Consider the following 17791-nt stretch of genomic DNA (forward strand, 5'->3'; position numbering starts at 1 on the left):
TTGACTCACTATCTCCTATAACCTTCAAAGACTTGTGATATATATGAATATGCATTTTAAGGATCACTATTTTAATTGCATACAATGAGACATCCTACAGTTATTAGAAACTTAAAACATATACTAAAATTACAAAGATAAATCTATTGCTTTTTATTAAAAATGTGTTAATACATTGATGCTACAGAATCATTAAATTTCTAAAACTTCATTTTAACTTTTATTTTTTATAAAAAGTACAGCATAGCTGAATTAATATTTGTCATTTAATTTGTAAATCTGCAAAGAAAGATGACTTCATTAGTCTTATATCATTAACAATTAATCAGATTTCTTCAGTATAACAATTAAATGACTGAGAAAAATCTTGAATTTTATAAAACTCTATATATTTCTCTCTTTATACTGTGAATTATGTTATTTCCAAAATAAAACTCAGTGAGTAGTAACCCTAAAAAATTCATGCTTGGATCCAAATGAGTGATTACAGAATCTCACATATATTCTTAGTTAAGCAATACAATGTACCTTTAGGTTTAATAAACCTTCCTAATACTTGACTACATATTTATTTGCTAACAGAATGAGTGTTGATAAAATGCATCAGTCAGTAACAGCCAAGAGTAACTCCCTTGGGTAAGCCATGGAAAACAGAAGTTCCCATTTAGGACAAAAGATATATGTACGTCACTGCCTCCCTGCACCCTCCATTCTCTGACAGGACAGAGACAAAGGCCTGCCATCCAGTGAATGACATCCAGGGCCAAGGAATTTCATGCCTATATTTTACCACATAATGAACACCACGCTGGAACACCTAGCCAAATTACATCAGCAAAGTCAATGCTGGAACTCCAACAAGCCACCAGATGGCAGCAATGCTTTTATGAATAATGCAGCATTCTGTGCAGTCCATCTAAGACTTCCTATGTTAATAATAGAACAATCCTTTATTTAGTAAAAGGACAGATTTGTTCGTAATAAGGCCTGCCATTTTTTCATGTCATTAGTTATACTTTGTGTGGTTTACAGGGTTTACTTGCTTTCTACTAACGTTTGCCTCCCCCTATATTTATTTTCTTGCACATTAAACATTAAATTGCTGTTGAATTGCATTTTGATATTGTGGTAGAAAATGCCTGTGGCTTGAAACAAATATTTTCCTTTCTGATGGACAAATAACATCTGTGGTTGTAAATGTTCCACTGTAACTGTCAAAAGGGAAGGGTTTCACATAATTTCCTGCCATGCTCATCGGCACATCCTCCACATCAAAACAGGGTGTTCATAACCTCCCTTTCCACAAACTGATTTCAAATCCAGCACAGATCTCAAATGGTAGAAGCTTGTCTTTTAATTGATCATGGGTGTGAGAATTTTGAAAAATCAAGCATTGTTTAAATTCAAGTTCAAAAAAACACTATCAAGTTCCAAATTATTTGGAAAAAGAATCTCAATATCAGTGTTTTTTACCCTTTGGAGCTTTTGGCAGAAATTTATTAATTTTGCCACTGTAAATTTTTTGGTTTGCACATGTTCACCAAGGAAGTCAGACTATTAATTTCTTCTAGAGCTGGAAATGAAACCTTAGGCAAATTGGTGGGACTAAGGCTAAGAATCTAATAGCTCCCTACTAAAAGAAAAGTCCTCTGAACCTTCAAGGAAGTGAATGTCCCTTCCTTGGTCAAGTCAGTCATTCTGATCTATTCTTTGAAAACAGTTCAAACAGCTTCTTTCCTACTTCTCCTCAACATCAGGCATTTCATCTCATTGTTTCACTTAGGTCATCTCTCAGCATCCTGTTTTGTTAAGATAAAAAAGAGCAACCTCCTGTCCTCTTCAAATACCGAGAAGCCTTGACTTGTGCAGTATTTTAAAGCTTTACTTTTGAATATTTATTTTCTACTAAGTTTTGAATAATGTGTTTAACTCACATATTGAGAGATTCTATGCACACATTCTGTAAGTGCCCTCTGCACTTCTGTGTCTCGGCATTTTCTTTCATCTTAAACTTAGTTTTAAAAAATTCTAGTGTTCATTTCAAGCCATTGTGTATGGATGTTGCTTTGTTGTTGTCTTGTACTGCTTTAAACATTGCTTTCAGGTTTGAGTGTTTTGCTCACCACTGCCCAGATTTTTCTTCTGCTCAGTGGCTTGTGGCATAGAAACATTGTGAATATATATATATATTTTCTTGTCTTCAGATCCAGCCTCGTTAACTTATGTTTCTAAAAACTGAATGGCATAGCTATTTATCTGCCAGTGATCCTACACTACCCAAAAGCTCTCAGTTTTATATCACCCTGTGTCATCCTTATGGACAAGTTGTAAAATGTGATACCATTTATTGGCACCATCTATTATGTATCAGCTTTAGGGATTAAATTGTTCCTTTTTCTGGAAGATGCTTGTGTGCTATTAAAAATAATCATATTCGCCATGAAATAAATATGGCTGCCCTCTTTTAAAAATATAAGATTTTTGAAACAGACATGATAGAGGGATCTGTTGGTTTGAATGTTGCCTTACTAGCATTAGTGTAATATCTTCTGAGCTTTGCAAGATGAAAATCACAAATGGCTAAACCATGCAAAACTCTTGGTGATTTTACTTCAATCCCATGAAATTCCCCATTGGCAGTACTTGCTTTTGCTCAGGTAGGATGTATGGCTTGAAGTTCCAGCTTTGATTTCTAGCAGCTCAATTCACCTCGCGCTGGCTCTGTGGATGGGGAAACCACACTGTCCACCCATGCACGGCACAGGGAGCATCACACTGGTGCTTCCAGGACATCAAGAAACAAAGTATGTTCCAGGACAGGAGGAGGTTCACATCATGATGTCAATGGGTGAAAAACAGCATGTTTCATTTATCCTGGTGCCAAACTGCAATCCAGAATTTATTCCAAAAGCACCACTTTTACCTTTGAGCGGTCAGAGCCAGCTATTCCAGAAGGCAGTGTGAAGTGAGCTCACCGGTGATCTAAGTGCATTAGGTCACATGCATACATTCCTCTAGTAAAATTTTAGAAGCATAAGAAGCCAAGTTGACATTTTCTTTTGTTCCTTTACAGTTTTAATTTTGACTTATTTCCTTTTGTTAATTTAAAAGCTCGATTCCCTTGGGTAATTTGGGACTAAAATTGTCAGCCTTTACTATTATTGAGTACATTCTGCTGTGATGGTAGTTCAAAAAGAAATGACTACAGAAAGATAGTGTTATACCCTTTAGTAGGTTAGTGGAAAAAAGAAATGTGTAAATGAGTGCATATCATCAAAGACCACTAAGCCTCATGGAACCATCAGGCAGCACATACTTGCTATTGTTTTCTCTAATAATATACTTAATTTATCAGTGTTTTAAGTATATACTTGAGATTATATTTTCTTTTTAAAGAGAGTTTTTTTTTATTTCTCAAACATTGAATCTGCAAAAAGACAGTGGCTCTCAATCCCGCGATCTGAACAAGGGGGTACATTTCACTGGAGGGGCGCCTTTCCGTCCATCAGCTGTGTCTGCTTTTCCTTCCCTCTGCCAGGCTCACGGGCGCTTTAGGTCTTACCTTAAAATTCTTACAATCAGTTTTGCTTCCTGCCCTTAGGCTCTCTCTTTTGCAGGAAATCTTAAGCAATCCTGACATTAATATTCCTAAATCAAAGCTCCAATTATAAAATTATATCACTCCATTCATCAAAATTCTTCTGCATGATCCCACTGGCAACAAATGAAGCTAAAATCATAAAAATAATCATATTTTTCCCCTTAATCAAAAAGAAGTATTGTTCTGATATCTCAGTAGGAAAATAAAAAAGAAGTTACCATTGCCTCTCACTTGGGGCATAGTTTCTGCACTTGCTTCTAAGTTCCCTTTTTGTAAGTTGCTATCAATAGCTTGGGAGAGGCTTTCAGGGCAAAATGATTTTCTTAAAGTATTAACTGGGATAAGACATTAATTAACTTACATTGACTAGAAATTATATTAATTACACTCTGTAAGAATAAACTAATAAAAATAATTCCAGTAAGTTTTGAGGATACATATTCTTAGTTACACAGTGAATGAAAAGATTTTCCCATGGTGCATTAATTCTTAGTTCATTGGTCAAATTCATAAGGCTGTACAGAGAACAGAAGTGGAGCAGAAATCCTGAACAGTATTTCACAGATATCTACCTCTCCTGTCCAAAATTCACATCTGAAATTACCTTCAAAGTGTTTGTGAGAGATGTGGCTAGTAAATGAACAATAATACCCAGGTGCATTAATACTGAAATCCAACTTTTGGAGTTGCTGTCAAAAACAGAATTGCTTCATTGTAACATTAATACCAATGGAAGGCAGGTGAGTAAGAACTGTTATTCCTGACAACCTTGGTGTGAAATACGGTGAGTTGGAGGAAGGATCCTGCTCTGGGTTCCACTTACAGACAGGACTGACGGCGCAGAGCAGGAACATGGGTCCCTGGGCTCATGTTCTTTCCCCACTGTACCGTCTGAGTGGTGAGTGAATATCTACTAGGGAGATAAAATGATTGGGGACAAGATAGGAAGGAAAAATAATAATAATAAAAAAATAAACCCCCTCAGCTGTATTAGATATTAATGCTGCTCTTACTCTGGTTTATTTTTAATGCCATGCCTTTTAAGACACTGTAATTCTCTAAAGTGAAACCAGCCTTACTTGAAATCTAATGCATATATGAATATGAAGAATCATTCTTCTACATTTAGTCTAAGAGCAGTGAAAAATGAAAGAGAAAATTGGTAAAAGCTCAGATTTATTTTAAACCACCACTTTTAACAGAAGGAAATGGATAAAAGCAAAATACCAGTAGTTTTTTTTTTTGCTTAAAATAACATTTTCCAAAATGTTATTAAATTATCTTTGCATTAATAAAATTAAGGAGTACTTAAACATTTTAAGCTAAGACATATTCAGATCAGGAAGAGCAATCAAATTATGTTTAAATGTAAAGCATATCCTTGGAAAATATTACATGAATGTGTTTGATATATATTATAGCCAGACTCCATCCAAAGTCTGAAAACTAATGTAGGTAATGATAAACCTATTTTGAGATTTATTTTACTCTTAGGAATACGGCCTGTTCCCCTGAGATATCTTTATATATTAAAAGAGAACTCAAGTCCAGAAATTTGCCTGTGATTTTTGTTGAGGTTATCCATTGGTGCTGAGAGAGGAGAATAGACTTTCGTCTTCTTGAGTCATTTAAATTTTTTGTTTTTCAAGAAGGCAAAGATGTAGTTCTAATCAGCTATAATTCATTAATAGTAGAATCATCTTATTTAAAGCATATAATTGATAGGTGAGCCCACTGCATGGGTAAACATAAAAAAAGTATGTTAAAGGAAACTCAGAAATACTGAGACCTAGTCACTGAATTTATTGAGTGACATTGCTTAGTAAAATTATATAGATTTTAAGTGTACTACTTTACAATACATCATCTGTATATTGTATTTTGTGTTCACCACCCAAGTTAAGTCTCCTTGCATCACTATTTACCCGTTTTCCCTCTTCTACCTCCCCCATCCCCTTTCGCCTCTGGTAATCACCATACTATTGCCTGTGTCTATGAGTTCTTTTTTTTTCTTTTTTGCTTAATCCCCTTACCTTTTTCACTAAGCACCACCCCAAACCCATCCCCTCTGATATCTGTCAGTCTGTTCTGTTTCTATGAGTCTGTATTTTGTTTGTTTATTTTGCTCATTAGATTCCACATATAAGTGAAACCATATGGTATTTGTCTTTCTCTGACTGGCTTGTTTCATTTTCTTTACTCTCCTATTTACAAAAGGGAATAGATTTGACACTCTGGAAATCAGTTGGAAGTACTGAGTCTATATTGTGGACAAAATTTCCCAAAATATTTTATGACGGTATTTTTTCTTTTTTACTAAAAGAATGAAATTCTCACCTTAGCAGTAGCCATTGGATTAGTTAAAAGGTATCCAATCCTCTGGTTAAATAAATATAAAGGAGAATTGAATGTAGAGTCTCTGTCTTTATATTTTCTTTGAGGAGACAAAACTAACTTACATGACAGAGTAAAAAAATAGTTAAGTGCTAAATTAAATGGCATGGAATTAATTACAGTGTTTGAGACCATCTTATATTTAATAAGGGGGTCGGTAGTTCTTTGGAAGTCAAGAACATTTTTGAGATGGGTCCATTTGATAGCTATGTCATAAACCCTTTCCCCAACTTTCAAAACGATTTTTTCACAGAGAACTTTATGTTCAAAGGAAGGAAGAAAACCTAAGTGAAAGTTTTCCTGTAACTTTGAAACTAGAAGATGTTAGAAGTGAAAAAAATCACTGATTGTTTTAAATTATTTTGCAGCCACTTTCTCTGTTGAACTTGCATTTGAAAAGCTCTGTAACAGCCCAGTATGTCCACGAGGAAGGGAAGAAGGTAACAGAAGCAGTTTGTATGAGGATGCTGCCTGACAATGCTGCCATCCTTTAACATGGTTTTATTTAGTTATTACAGCTCTCTCTCCATAAATGACATTTAGGATTACTTAAGATTATGTTGTAATCCTTCTAATCCTTAGTGCTTTAAATTTCAAGCTAAACACTAAACAGCAAACTAGCACTTATTGGGAATGTTTAAAACATGTGATTTGAACATAAATCTTTTTATTCATTCCTTCCCTGATGAAGACCTAGTGTTGCTCTTAAGTTAACTAAGAAAATCCGTACCACAGTTCATTCCAAATCACTAGGTTTTTAAATGTTTTCTCAAGCTATATCAAACTTGTGATGGTCCTTGACAATTATGCTAAATGCACAATTAAACAAAAGTTAGCAGCAGTGAATATTTACTAATTTAACTTAGAATTTATATAACTTTTTATAAAGACAAAGTGTCTTTCTGTGTGTGTGTGTGTGTGTGTAAATGGTCACTGTTTCCCAAGGTCAAGCTCTTCGATGTAGGTATACACATACACTGTATGTGCATGTACCTATATATGCTTACACTTTTTAAGTTACATAATATGACTTGTCTGTATATACTTTATAGAAGTTGCTAATAATTTAAAAAAATTTATTATTTATTAAGAAGTACCAATTAAGCCAAACACTGTCTGTTAATAATACAGACAGATGTTCTTGAACTCAGCCAGACAACATCACTGTGATTTACAGAGAGTTGTTGAATACTAAGTCTTAATACTTAATTATTATTGTCACTGTTATGTTAGCATGTACCAATCAAATAAGATTGAATCTACATCAAAAGTTGAATAAAACTTTGACTATGAAGGAAATTTGGCTTTTAATACGAAAAGGAAATGAACAACTCAAATGTCCAAATGGCATATTACAAAGGAATGAAACAAATTAAATCTTTCTCTCTTTTTTTCCCCTTTTGTCACAAATATGTGCATCTGAGTCTTTTAAGCATATTTTAGGCACATAATTTTTTGTTTGTTTTCCTACTCATTTCAAGATTGACTTGTCTGCAGACACTGTAATTATGTAGCATATAACTGCTAATCCATCAACTTTTTAAAGACAGATTTCAAATTTTAAACTGTTTCTAATTTTTCTCTTCTACAATTTTTTTCTTGAACCAAAAATCTCAATCGCCATTTGCTATCTGTAATCTATAATTCATTGAATGAGATTGAACATCAAGCCTAATTCAAACTAGGGATTCTAAAGCTGTTTCTGATGTAGCACATCAACTGTGATGGATTTTTTCAGACAGGAAGAAACACTTCATTATTCTGTAGGTAATGTAACCCTTGCACACACACATTCCAACATCCAACAATGTCTTAATACCATGTTTTTGAAGTATAATCATGTTTATTCTGATCATTTGAGAGTTAGACCAGCTAATGTAGCTAATCAAATATTGATGCAAGTCAGCTCTCTGGCAAATCCTTCCCAATGCTTTTTTTTTTTTTTTGCTAACAGAACTATAAAAACTATTTATACTGTTTCTCTCAAAAGACTTACTCCCATAGTATGTATCTATAGATACCTATTAGTACATGTTATTAAGCTCATGTGTTTACCTAAACTCATGTGTTCAGGTAATAAGAAGGATGACAAAAAATGTCACATAATTCACCCCAAAAAGAACAAAGCAGGAAATGAAATTTGAATCTTTCATTAACTTTGTTAATCACAACATCCTTATAATCATCTTCTGTTTCTCTAAACTAAATGGTTTACAAGATAAAAAAAAAAAAGATAAAATGGATGTTAGAACAGTGCGGTTCCAGGAACTGCTCAGGTGCCTTACAAACACAGCTAACTGGCAAGACTGTCACCTCCAGAAAGCTACTGAAAGTGAGAATGATTTTTAATATCTCTTTAAGTACCTATATTCACAAATATGAAAAACAAGTAAAAATATGACAGGAGATGGTTAGTCATGTTCAGTTAAAGATTAGGATGATACATATCATTAATACAGGTGGCTGAAATGTCTATGGTTTTTTTTGTTCTTACCTATATAAAATTATACATACATTTTTTCTTTGATATTTGTGGTCCTACACATATATCATATATATTTGACTATCATCCTCATTTGTAATCTAATTTAACTTTTGTAAGGTTGATTAGAAGGAACTAAAAAGGGCTGCTTTAGCCCAACTCCAAGAATTCTATTGTCAAGAATTACTTAAATGTCAAATTTTCATGTCTTCATTTTAAAACATTGGTGACTAGGACACTGAAGTCACAACGTGTAACAAAACTAAACAATGCAGCTCTCACAACTCAGTTCAGAACTGATCCTGAGGCTAGGATTAGAACTTCCAAACTCTGTTATTTACAGAATAACAAAAACAGTAAGATGATGGGAGATGGAATATATCACTGACCTACAATTTCTCACTTTAAAATAAAATGTATTTGTCCTTCTTGATTTTAAAAATTCACATTTTATTCACTTTTGACTTTTGTCTTATGATTTCTAGGCAACTATGTTTAGTTTTCTCTTTTTTTTCTATCTTTTTTAGGGGGATATAAAACATTGTATCAAAAGGAATTTCTAAACAGAATAATACCAGACCCAAAAAGATAATTTATTCTAAAATATGTTGAAAGTTGTGTTTCTTTTCATTAGCAAGGGTCAAAAGTATTTGGATAAATCTGAATTAATATCTGAAAAAATGAAGAATGAACTAGAAACCAGTTTTTTTTTCCAGTGAGAGTTCAGATAGAAAATGTCACCAACCGATACTTCCATAAAACCAAGTATATTAATTTCTATGATGCTGAATTTTCTCCATGACCCAAAATAATCTTAGAAGACAATAAATATATTAATTATAATAATTAAGTTCCTTGGATACTAAATAAGTCATAAAATATATATTTGAAGTTATTGATTACTTTAGAATATAAAAGTGAATTAAATATCATATAAATATAGAAAAGATATAGAAAAACCTCTATAATCTAAAGTTATTAATTGCCAAAGGGATTTTAGTAACATCAGATGTTAAATATTAAGTTTTCCCATTTCCTTTGTTTTATTTTCAAAAAATTCATCTGGATTTTTCCATTCAGTGAAACATGATTGGAATTATTAATCACAGTTATTTTTCTCCAAAATTAAGGTATGTAATACAAAAAGATCCAATTTTTTTAGCTGTTGAACTCTCTGTGTCTGCACCCCCCTCCCACCACCGACAAATCACACTAGTAAGTATAATTTATGACTAGGTGGTAGAAATGGCAATGAATGTAAATAGTTTATCATAATTAGTGAAGGTCTACATAAAATTTATTTAAGTCAGGCATTTTAGGTTTGAACCCCAAAGAGTTAGTAAATACATTGCAAAATTCAATGACTTTCAGGTATAGAATTAATCAACACACAACATATATTTGTTGTTTATATAGCAGCCAGTCATGAGAGTAAAAGAACAAAACAACTCAAAATTCAACAAGACAGAGGAGTCAGTTTTCCACGATGACTTTTGCACAACTCAATGCCAATGAAAATGCTCATGAAAACATCACCACAAGGTGGTCTTGTTTTGATCACCCACAAGACCTCACTCAGATTTAGAAGGAATAGGAGTAAACTGATAATAAGTAACAGTCTTACCTGAAAGACATTCTTTCTGCTTGATTTTTCTTTGGCCCACTCAATATGTGCTCCACACAAATCCACACTTTCTGGTTTGTTCCCAGCTTTCTGTTAAAAAAAAAAAAGAAATAAGACTAAAAAGTATACAACATTGGTGATATATGTCAGAAAAAATGTTTGAGTTAGCAGCTATACATATTCATAATATTAAGCCTGCCCCTCCCTCCCTCCCTCCCTCCCTCCCTCCCTTCCTTCCTTCCTTCCTTCCTTCCTTCCTTCCTTCCTTCCTTCCTTCCTTCCTTCCTGTCTCCCTGCCTGCCTGCCTTCTTTTCTTTCTTTTAATTTCTTTTCTTTTTTAAAAAATTTCAAGGAGGTATCTGAACCTTCACATCTTTTGCAGTATTATTTACAATAGTCAAGACATTGAAACAACCAAAGTGTTTGTCAATGGATGAATAAAGAAAATGTCACACACACACACACACACACGAAAATTTTTTCTGCCATTAAAAAGAAGGAAATCTTGCCATATGTGATGACATGGATGAACCTGAAGGGCATTGTGATAAGAGAAGTAAGTCAGACAGGGAAAGATGCATTCTCCATCATCTCATGTGTACTAAACATGTGGAATCTAAAAGGCTGAATTCATAGAAACAGAGAGCGGCTATCATGCATGGGTGGGGAAACAGGGAGTTGTTGGTCAGAGGGCTCAAACTGTCAGCTGTGAGACAAGTAAGTTCTGGAGGTCAAAGGTACAGCATGATGACAAGAGCTGACACTGTTCTGTCTGTTTGGAAGTGGCTAAGATGGCAGATAGTTATGCACATGGCATGCACACACAGGTAGCCATGTGAGGTGATGGATGTGTTAACTAACCTTAATGTGATGATAATTTTATAACATATACAGGGTGGGGCAAAGGTACGTTCACAGTTGCCTGTATGGATACAGTAATTAAAATATCAAGGCAAGAATAAACTCTGTTTTATGTATGCAGAACTGTAAACCTACTTTTGCCACACCCTCTACGTATATCAATTCATACACTTCAAATTTACACAAGTTTGTTGTCAATTGTACCTTAATAAGGCCCAAAATATAACAAATTTAATTAATATTTATTAAGTGGCAATTGTGTATCTTTTTTAGAAATTCACCTTTCAGACTTTTAAGATTATACACATAAGTGTATGTTTATTTGTATTTAATAAATTTAACGTAGACCAAGTGGATTTTAGCATATGCTTCCTTTTACACAGCATGATGTGGGTGTTACTTAAAAGCTGTTTTAACTTCTTTAATTCATAATACTCAGTTAGTGAGAGTATCATCTATACTTGCCTCTTCACATTTTCATTTGGTTTAAGTGAGTCATACTTATATAACTTTAAATTTTCATAACTCCAAATATTAAACAAAAGCTTACTAGTTTGGAAAATGTCTATTATTTTTAAAGAACATGTTGCCATATTTGAATGACTCCTCTATTTTCATATGTTCTGAGCTACTCTAGATTTTTCTATAAATTCGGTACTTTTCTCAAGCCATTTTTCATAGAATAAAATTTTAGTATATAAGTCTTATAATATTTTTATGTAATTTTTAACAATATAAACTTTAGGTTAAAACCTAAAACTAGCACAGAATAGTAAAAATGTTAAAATAAATCTGCAAAATTGTTGTTTTATAGCCACTATGACTAATTCTATCAGTTTAAGAGACAGACTATTTTTCAGAAGAAGCCAGATATCTGGGGTTTTTTATACTAAATTGTAAAGTTTTGGGGGGAACTCAATAAAATCATTGCTCTTTTGGGGGGGGAAGACACTGTACAAGCCAAGCATAACTTCCCTTCTGAATAAATTCAGCTGGCAGGACAGCAACCGATAGCATAGCTTTCTTTTGTTATTTGATAGTAACCTATGAGAAACCCATCAAGCTGAGCATGAGTCTCACAGACGCTTCAGTCATTGAAATGTTTTCACTGGTTCATCCACACTCTGTCACTCAGGTGGCCACTATTGTGCAAAATATCCACCATGGACATGATCATTGTTGAGTGATTTATGACATAAAAGAAATTACAAAACACCCTGCTTCTTCTACAGTTAATTAAATTATGGGATACTCAGAACGAAAAAAATAATCATTAAGACTGTGTAACAAAAGAGATTCTCTTTCCCATAGAATGCAGTCATGGAAAACAAAGATGGAATTATTTTGCATAAGAAGCATTTTTTATGTGCCAAACAGTATGACTGTCAATTCATTTAACTATTTTAACAACTGTATGAGGTATGTACTGCTACTATTACCATGTTGCAGGTAAGAAAATATGCCAGAAGGGTTAGGTAAACCAATACAGGCAGAAAAGGAGGAGCCAGGATTGAAATGTGAGCAGTGTCACACCAGAGTCTGCTCCTTACTACTGTGCAGGCCTTGAAAACTGACTTTACACTATAAGCATACTTGTTTAAAAGCATGTAACATTTTAGGAAAAGATATAACTTTCATACTGTACTCTAATGCAGACATATTTATGTTGTTTCCCTCCTTTCCTGTTAAACTTGATCTTCCCATTGGGCTTCACACTGCCTGTTTACCTGGAATACCTCCCAGTTCTCACATGGCTGATTCTTATCCTTCAGACCCCAACTAATTGTCACTTTGCCTGAGGTCTTCCCCGATTGTCTTATATAGACTAGTGTCACTTCAGCATTCCTGATTACTCTTTTTAGATCCAAAGATGAGAATTCACATTTTCTATTTCCTCTTTCTGTCTCCATTCCCCATTTTTCCTCTTGGCTCTCAGAATTCTGGACATGCTGCTGTGACTCTGACCCACCTGTCTGAGGAGCTCCCATGCCGGGGATGACAGTGGCATGTAGGAGGACTGAAGGAACCTGGCCTGTCAGTGTCAGACAAGTGCATCAGCAACTCACAGACCTGTCCTGTTTTGCCTCAGAGGAAGTAATGTACCTTCTGTCCAAAGCTTGTCCTTTCTAGTTCCTAATGCCATCCCATCTCATTCCTCATTCTCTAAGTTACATTCACCTAGATTCCCAATATCCTACTCTAGATAGATTCTATCCTTTAGCCCAGTGATTTCAACCCTTTTCATCTGATGCCACACATACATGAATTACTAAAATTGTGCTGCACGCCAAAAAATATATTTTTTGCCTTTCTGACAAAATAAATATAATTTTGATTTGCTCACACAGGACAGTTATTGTTGTATTAGCTGTTGTCATTTATTTTATTTGAAAATCTCAGGGAAAAGAGGTGAGTGCCTCTGACTAAATAGTCAGGTATTACATGTTTTAAAAATTATTGTGTCACACCACTTGAAAATTGCTGCTTTAGCCTATAACCATACTCGGGTCTCTCTTGTTATAAAAAATGAAGAAAGCAAGCATCAACCCCATAATGTCACTTTTGTATATTTCATTTGTTTCTTTCCTTTCCGTTATTGTAAGAATTCTTCAGAGTTTTTGGCATTCACATTCTCTGCTCCTGTTCCATTCTTTTCTCAACCCACTACAGTCTTTTACTCCTATCCTTGGCTAATCTAAAACACCTTAAACACTAAGGTCAACAAAAACAACCTACTGCCTTCTCTCCCATTAACACTGTACTTGAATTCTCTGCTATTATGTTCTGCTGCCCCCTTCTTAAAACCCTCTGTCCCTTGGCTGTCAGACATTTTCTCTCCAAATTCTTCTTTCACCCTTCATACTTTTTATTGTTTTTTCCCTTACTGAATTCTCTTCCTTTTGCCATGTAAGTGTTGGTAATTCCTGGTTTACTGTCCTAGGCTTTCATTATTTCTCATGGTTTGCACACTTCTTTTGGGTTTTAAACTTGCCTCTGTCTGATCCATTACTTGCAATATGTTGACTCCTCAATGGTTCCTCTGACCCTCAGCTCCCTCTTATGTGACAAAACTGTATTTCCTAACTACATACTATGAGAATTAATAAACAGAAACTTCATTTAAAGTGGAGTCAGGAGGCAAGAAGAGAGGACTCACACACATATCACTCATAGCACATGACTGATCCCAACAGGAAGGGACCTATCTTGCATCTTTGAAGTGACACTTCGCTACCTCAGCAGGAAAAGGAAAAGATTCTTCCCTGCCCAGTACAAGTTTAGCCAATGCAAATCACTACTTTGCCATTTGCAACAGCATGGATGGACCTAGAATGTGGATGGATTATGCGAAGTGAAATAAGTCAGAGAAAGACAAATACTGTATGATTTCATGTGCATGTGGAATCTAAAGAACAAAATAAACAAGCAAACAAAACAGAAGCAGACTTACAGACATAGAGAACAAATTGAGGGTAGCCCAATGGGAGGGGGGCTTGAAGGGCTGGGTGGAATGTTGCGCGTGGGTCACCGGCTAGCAGTGACCACGGAACGCTGTGGATGGCTCGACAATAAACACGCGAGAAATAACAACATGCACAGAGACAGACTAGTTTCTGTGGGGAAGTAGGGACGAAATGGCCACCCCCCCTAGTGGGGAGCGCGCCGATCCACCGTCCATACCTGCTTTTATTAGGCTCATTTTGCATAATAACTCAGGTAACGTACAATACTCATTAGGGGAAGTAAGGAATATAGAAAACAAAGAGCTCTGCCGGTCTATTGAGTTGGGGGGTCAAAGAGCTGTAAGGCTGAGGAACAAACTAGCTTCCTCCTAAGACCCTTCTCATTCAACTGAGAGCATTCTTGAACAAAGAAGGTTTCACAGTAATTTACATGTTCTTTCTTAGGCCTGATCACCCCGGGAAATCCGCACTTCCCAGTACCGAGCTGTACTTCCCTGTCATTGTTTCAGGCTTAGGTGGAGCAAGGGAACTAAGGCCACCGAGAGATAAGGAGATTTTCTTCCGGACGCTGAGAACTCAGACTTTGTCAAAGCCGAGGAGTGAGGGTCCATCACCCCCTTTTGCTGCAGCCCCCCAAGTCCTTCTTTTGGGGGGCCTCCCAAAGTGATCGTGCCTGGCTTGGGTTGTTCCCTCCGTGGGGAATCTTACCCGTCTTTGGCTAACCGACCAAGCTTTTGGGGGTTCAGTTATGAACAAAGCAGCAGAAGCAGCATTCCTGCCAGGAAGATAAGCTTTTGTCTCCTTGCCGGCTCACGGTTCCAAGGGCGTTCCCTTAGCCTTAGCTAGGCGGGGGTTTCAGCTTCTAATACCAGTCAGGGCGGTTCCCAACAGTGGAAAAGGTGAAAGGATTAAGAAGTACAAATTGGCAGTTACAAAACAGTCATGCGGATGTAAAGTGCAGAGTGGGGAATACAGTCAATGGTATTGTAATAACTATGTATGGTGCCAGTTGAGTACCAGAACTGTCGAGGGGACTGCCTCGTATTTTACATATTTGTCTGAGCACTATGCTGTACCATTAGGATGTAGCAAAGATACCTCAGTGAAATCACTGTCTTCTTATCAGTCACTTTCCCCTTGTTCTTGATTCTTTGTCTTGGTTAATTATCCCTTTATTGGTTTCAGCTTCGTCACTTTCTTAATCATCCCCTTTCTCTTACCACCTGCTACCAAAAGGTACATACACAGCTTGAATTCCAGAACTGTCTCATCTTCTTTATCCCGTGACCACAACCTCGTTTGAGCTCTTCTTTCCTCTCATCTGAATTCTTCTCCTTGTTGTTACCTCTGAGACCAGTCTATTTATTTTCTAAAACACACATCTTGCCATGTTTTTTCTGGAAAACTTATATCTACTGGATAATGTGTAAATCCCTTAGTTGGGGACACAGGCACCTTTTCACAATCCCCCAAACACTCTTCCCCAGTCTGTCATTCCCCCATTCTTCTACACACTGGCTCTGCTAGACTGATGGCAGTTTCCAAACTGCAGCAGGCTTTCACTACTTCATACATGGGGATATGGGTGTGCATGCACAACTTTTTACCTGGAACACATTTATCTCTCTTCCTTCCACTTTTCTTGCTTGCCATTTATGCCAGTCCTGCTTGTTTTCATAATGTGACTCCAAAGTAATCTCCATGAGGCCCTCCTTGGCCTTCGTAAACACAGTCTTTCCCACCATTTCCCCTACTCTGAAACACTTTGTTATTATTTTTGTTATCTAGACATTGAAACTCTTTTTTTTTTGGTGTGTTTCTTAACTTCAACTATACAATCAGCGAACAAGCTGGGCTTATGTAATACTTCTTTATTTTTCCCAAATCTAGCAAAGTGGCCCAAAATAAGTACTCAACATATATTTGTTAACTGATGAATGAATTTATGAACTTCATGGAGGTAACAATGGAAGATTTCCAGATTTATTCTAATGTATTAATAAGTAAAACTAAATAATATAACACCAGAAGGATAGCTTACAAAATGAGCTTACAAAATACATAGGAAGTAAAGGCACAATATTTCAATTTATACTGATTTTTGATAGGAAGTAAAGGCACAATATTTCAACTTATACTGATTTTAGATAGGAAGTGATCTTACATGGCACAATCAAAGCAAATAATAGAGGCTTGGGGTGAATTCAGAATTATTTCAGAAAAAGCTAGATTGGCTTGAATAAAGTTCAAGCAAATAAATATATTGGCTTCATGAAGAAAAAGAAAATAAAAAGATATAGGACTACATTAATAAATGATCCTAATCAATAGTTCACTTTTACAAAGCTGAAGCAGAAAGACCTAGGCTTGAAGAACAACTTTAGGGACTAGGCTTCATTGTAAGGGAATATTTTTAGTATTTAAGCATTACCAAACATTGGGATAAGTTATTCAGAGAAGTCATAGAATTTATTTGGAAATAATCAAGATTTTATTTAAGAAGCCTGAAATTGAAGAATCCTTTAATAGAAAACATATTTCTAATTCTACAGCTATAAAATATAAAACACAAGAAAAAGTCTGCTAATGAACTACATGATGCCAATGGATTATATTGTACATCATTATAAAAATATCTTTTTTAAAAATTGACTAAATAAGGATTTAAACCTAAGAGCATGCATATCATACTTCTGGGGGTAAACTTAGAATATAAACTGATTTTAAAATATTTAAATAGAATTATTTAAAAGTTACTGCTTCTGGACAATACAACATAAAAGCCTCTTTGTTGAAACAATGTGGAGTCATTAAAAATTGATCCTAGGTCTTGTCCACTTCTGATTTTTACTATTCTCTTAGTGCATCTTCATCATTTCCCAATAATAGCTGACAGAGTATTCTTTTTATAATATATTTTTCTCTGGCTTAGATTAAACCTTTGGGATTAAGTTTCCAACTTTTATGGGATATTGGGGCCTTTCCGTGTATATTAAGAAAATATGAAAGGCCAGATGCTCTTTTTACCTGATGGTATTTTCCACACTGAGGATTGGGCATGTGCGTGGGTAACACATCATTGAGTTCTCATGCCATTATTACTAGATATGGTTAAAAAAACAAAGACAAGTCTCAAATTTTATGAAACATGGTATTAGCTACCATTTTTTATTTAGGATTAATTGCTATTCCAGAATATAGATTCAGACTGTCCTTATCAGTCTGAAACATGAAACATAAAATCTATTTAGAGAAACTAAGTTTTAGCACATAACCAGTTTTGATTCTGGAAAGTCATTAATGGAGGAGGATAAAACTCACTTATAAATTCTCATTTGTGAAAGATGATTTAGGAAAGAGTGTTG

At 35.1% G+C, this 17791-nt stretch overlaps 1 protein-coding gene across 3 annotated transcripts in view; it reads right to left on the reverse strand.

The window, feature by feature from the left end:
• Positions 1-17791, reverse strand: part of ARHGAP15 (Rho GTPase activating protein 15) — a 619068-nt gene that overhangs the window by 482743 nt on the left and 118534 nt on the right. For all 3 annotated transcript variants that reach the window (XM_045838525.1, XM_045838438.1, XM_045838608.1), the window contains one exon: positions 10102-10191. In XM_045838525.1, the coding sequence (XP_045694481.1) occupies positions 10102-10191 (90 nt within the window). The remainder of the gene's footprint in view (positions 1-10101; positions 10192-17791) is intronic.

Source organism: Phyllostomus hastatus, unplaced genomic scaffold, assembly GCF_019186645.2.
Source record: "Phyllostomus hastatus isolate PE091 unplaced genomic scaffold, TTU_PhHast_1.1 phas_contig_1, whole genome shotgun sequence".
Lineage (NCBI taxonomy): Eukaryota > Metazoa > Chordata > Mammalia > Chiroptera > Phyllostomidae > Phyllostomus > Phyllostomus hastatus.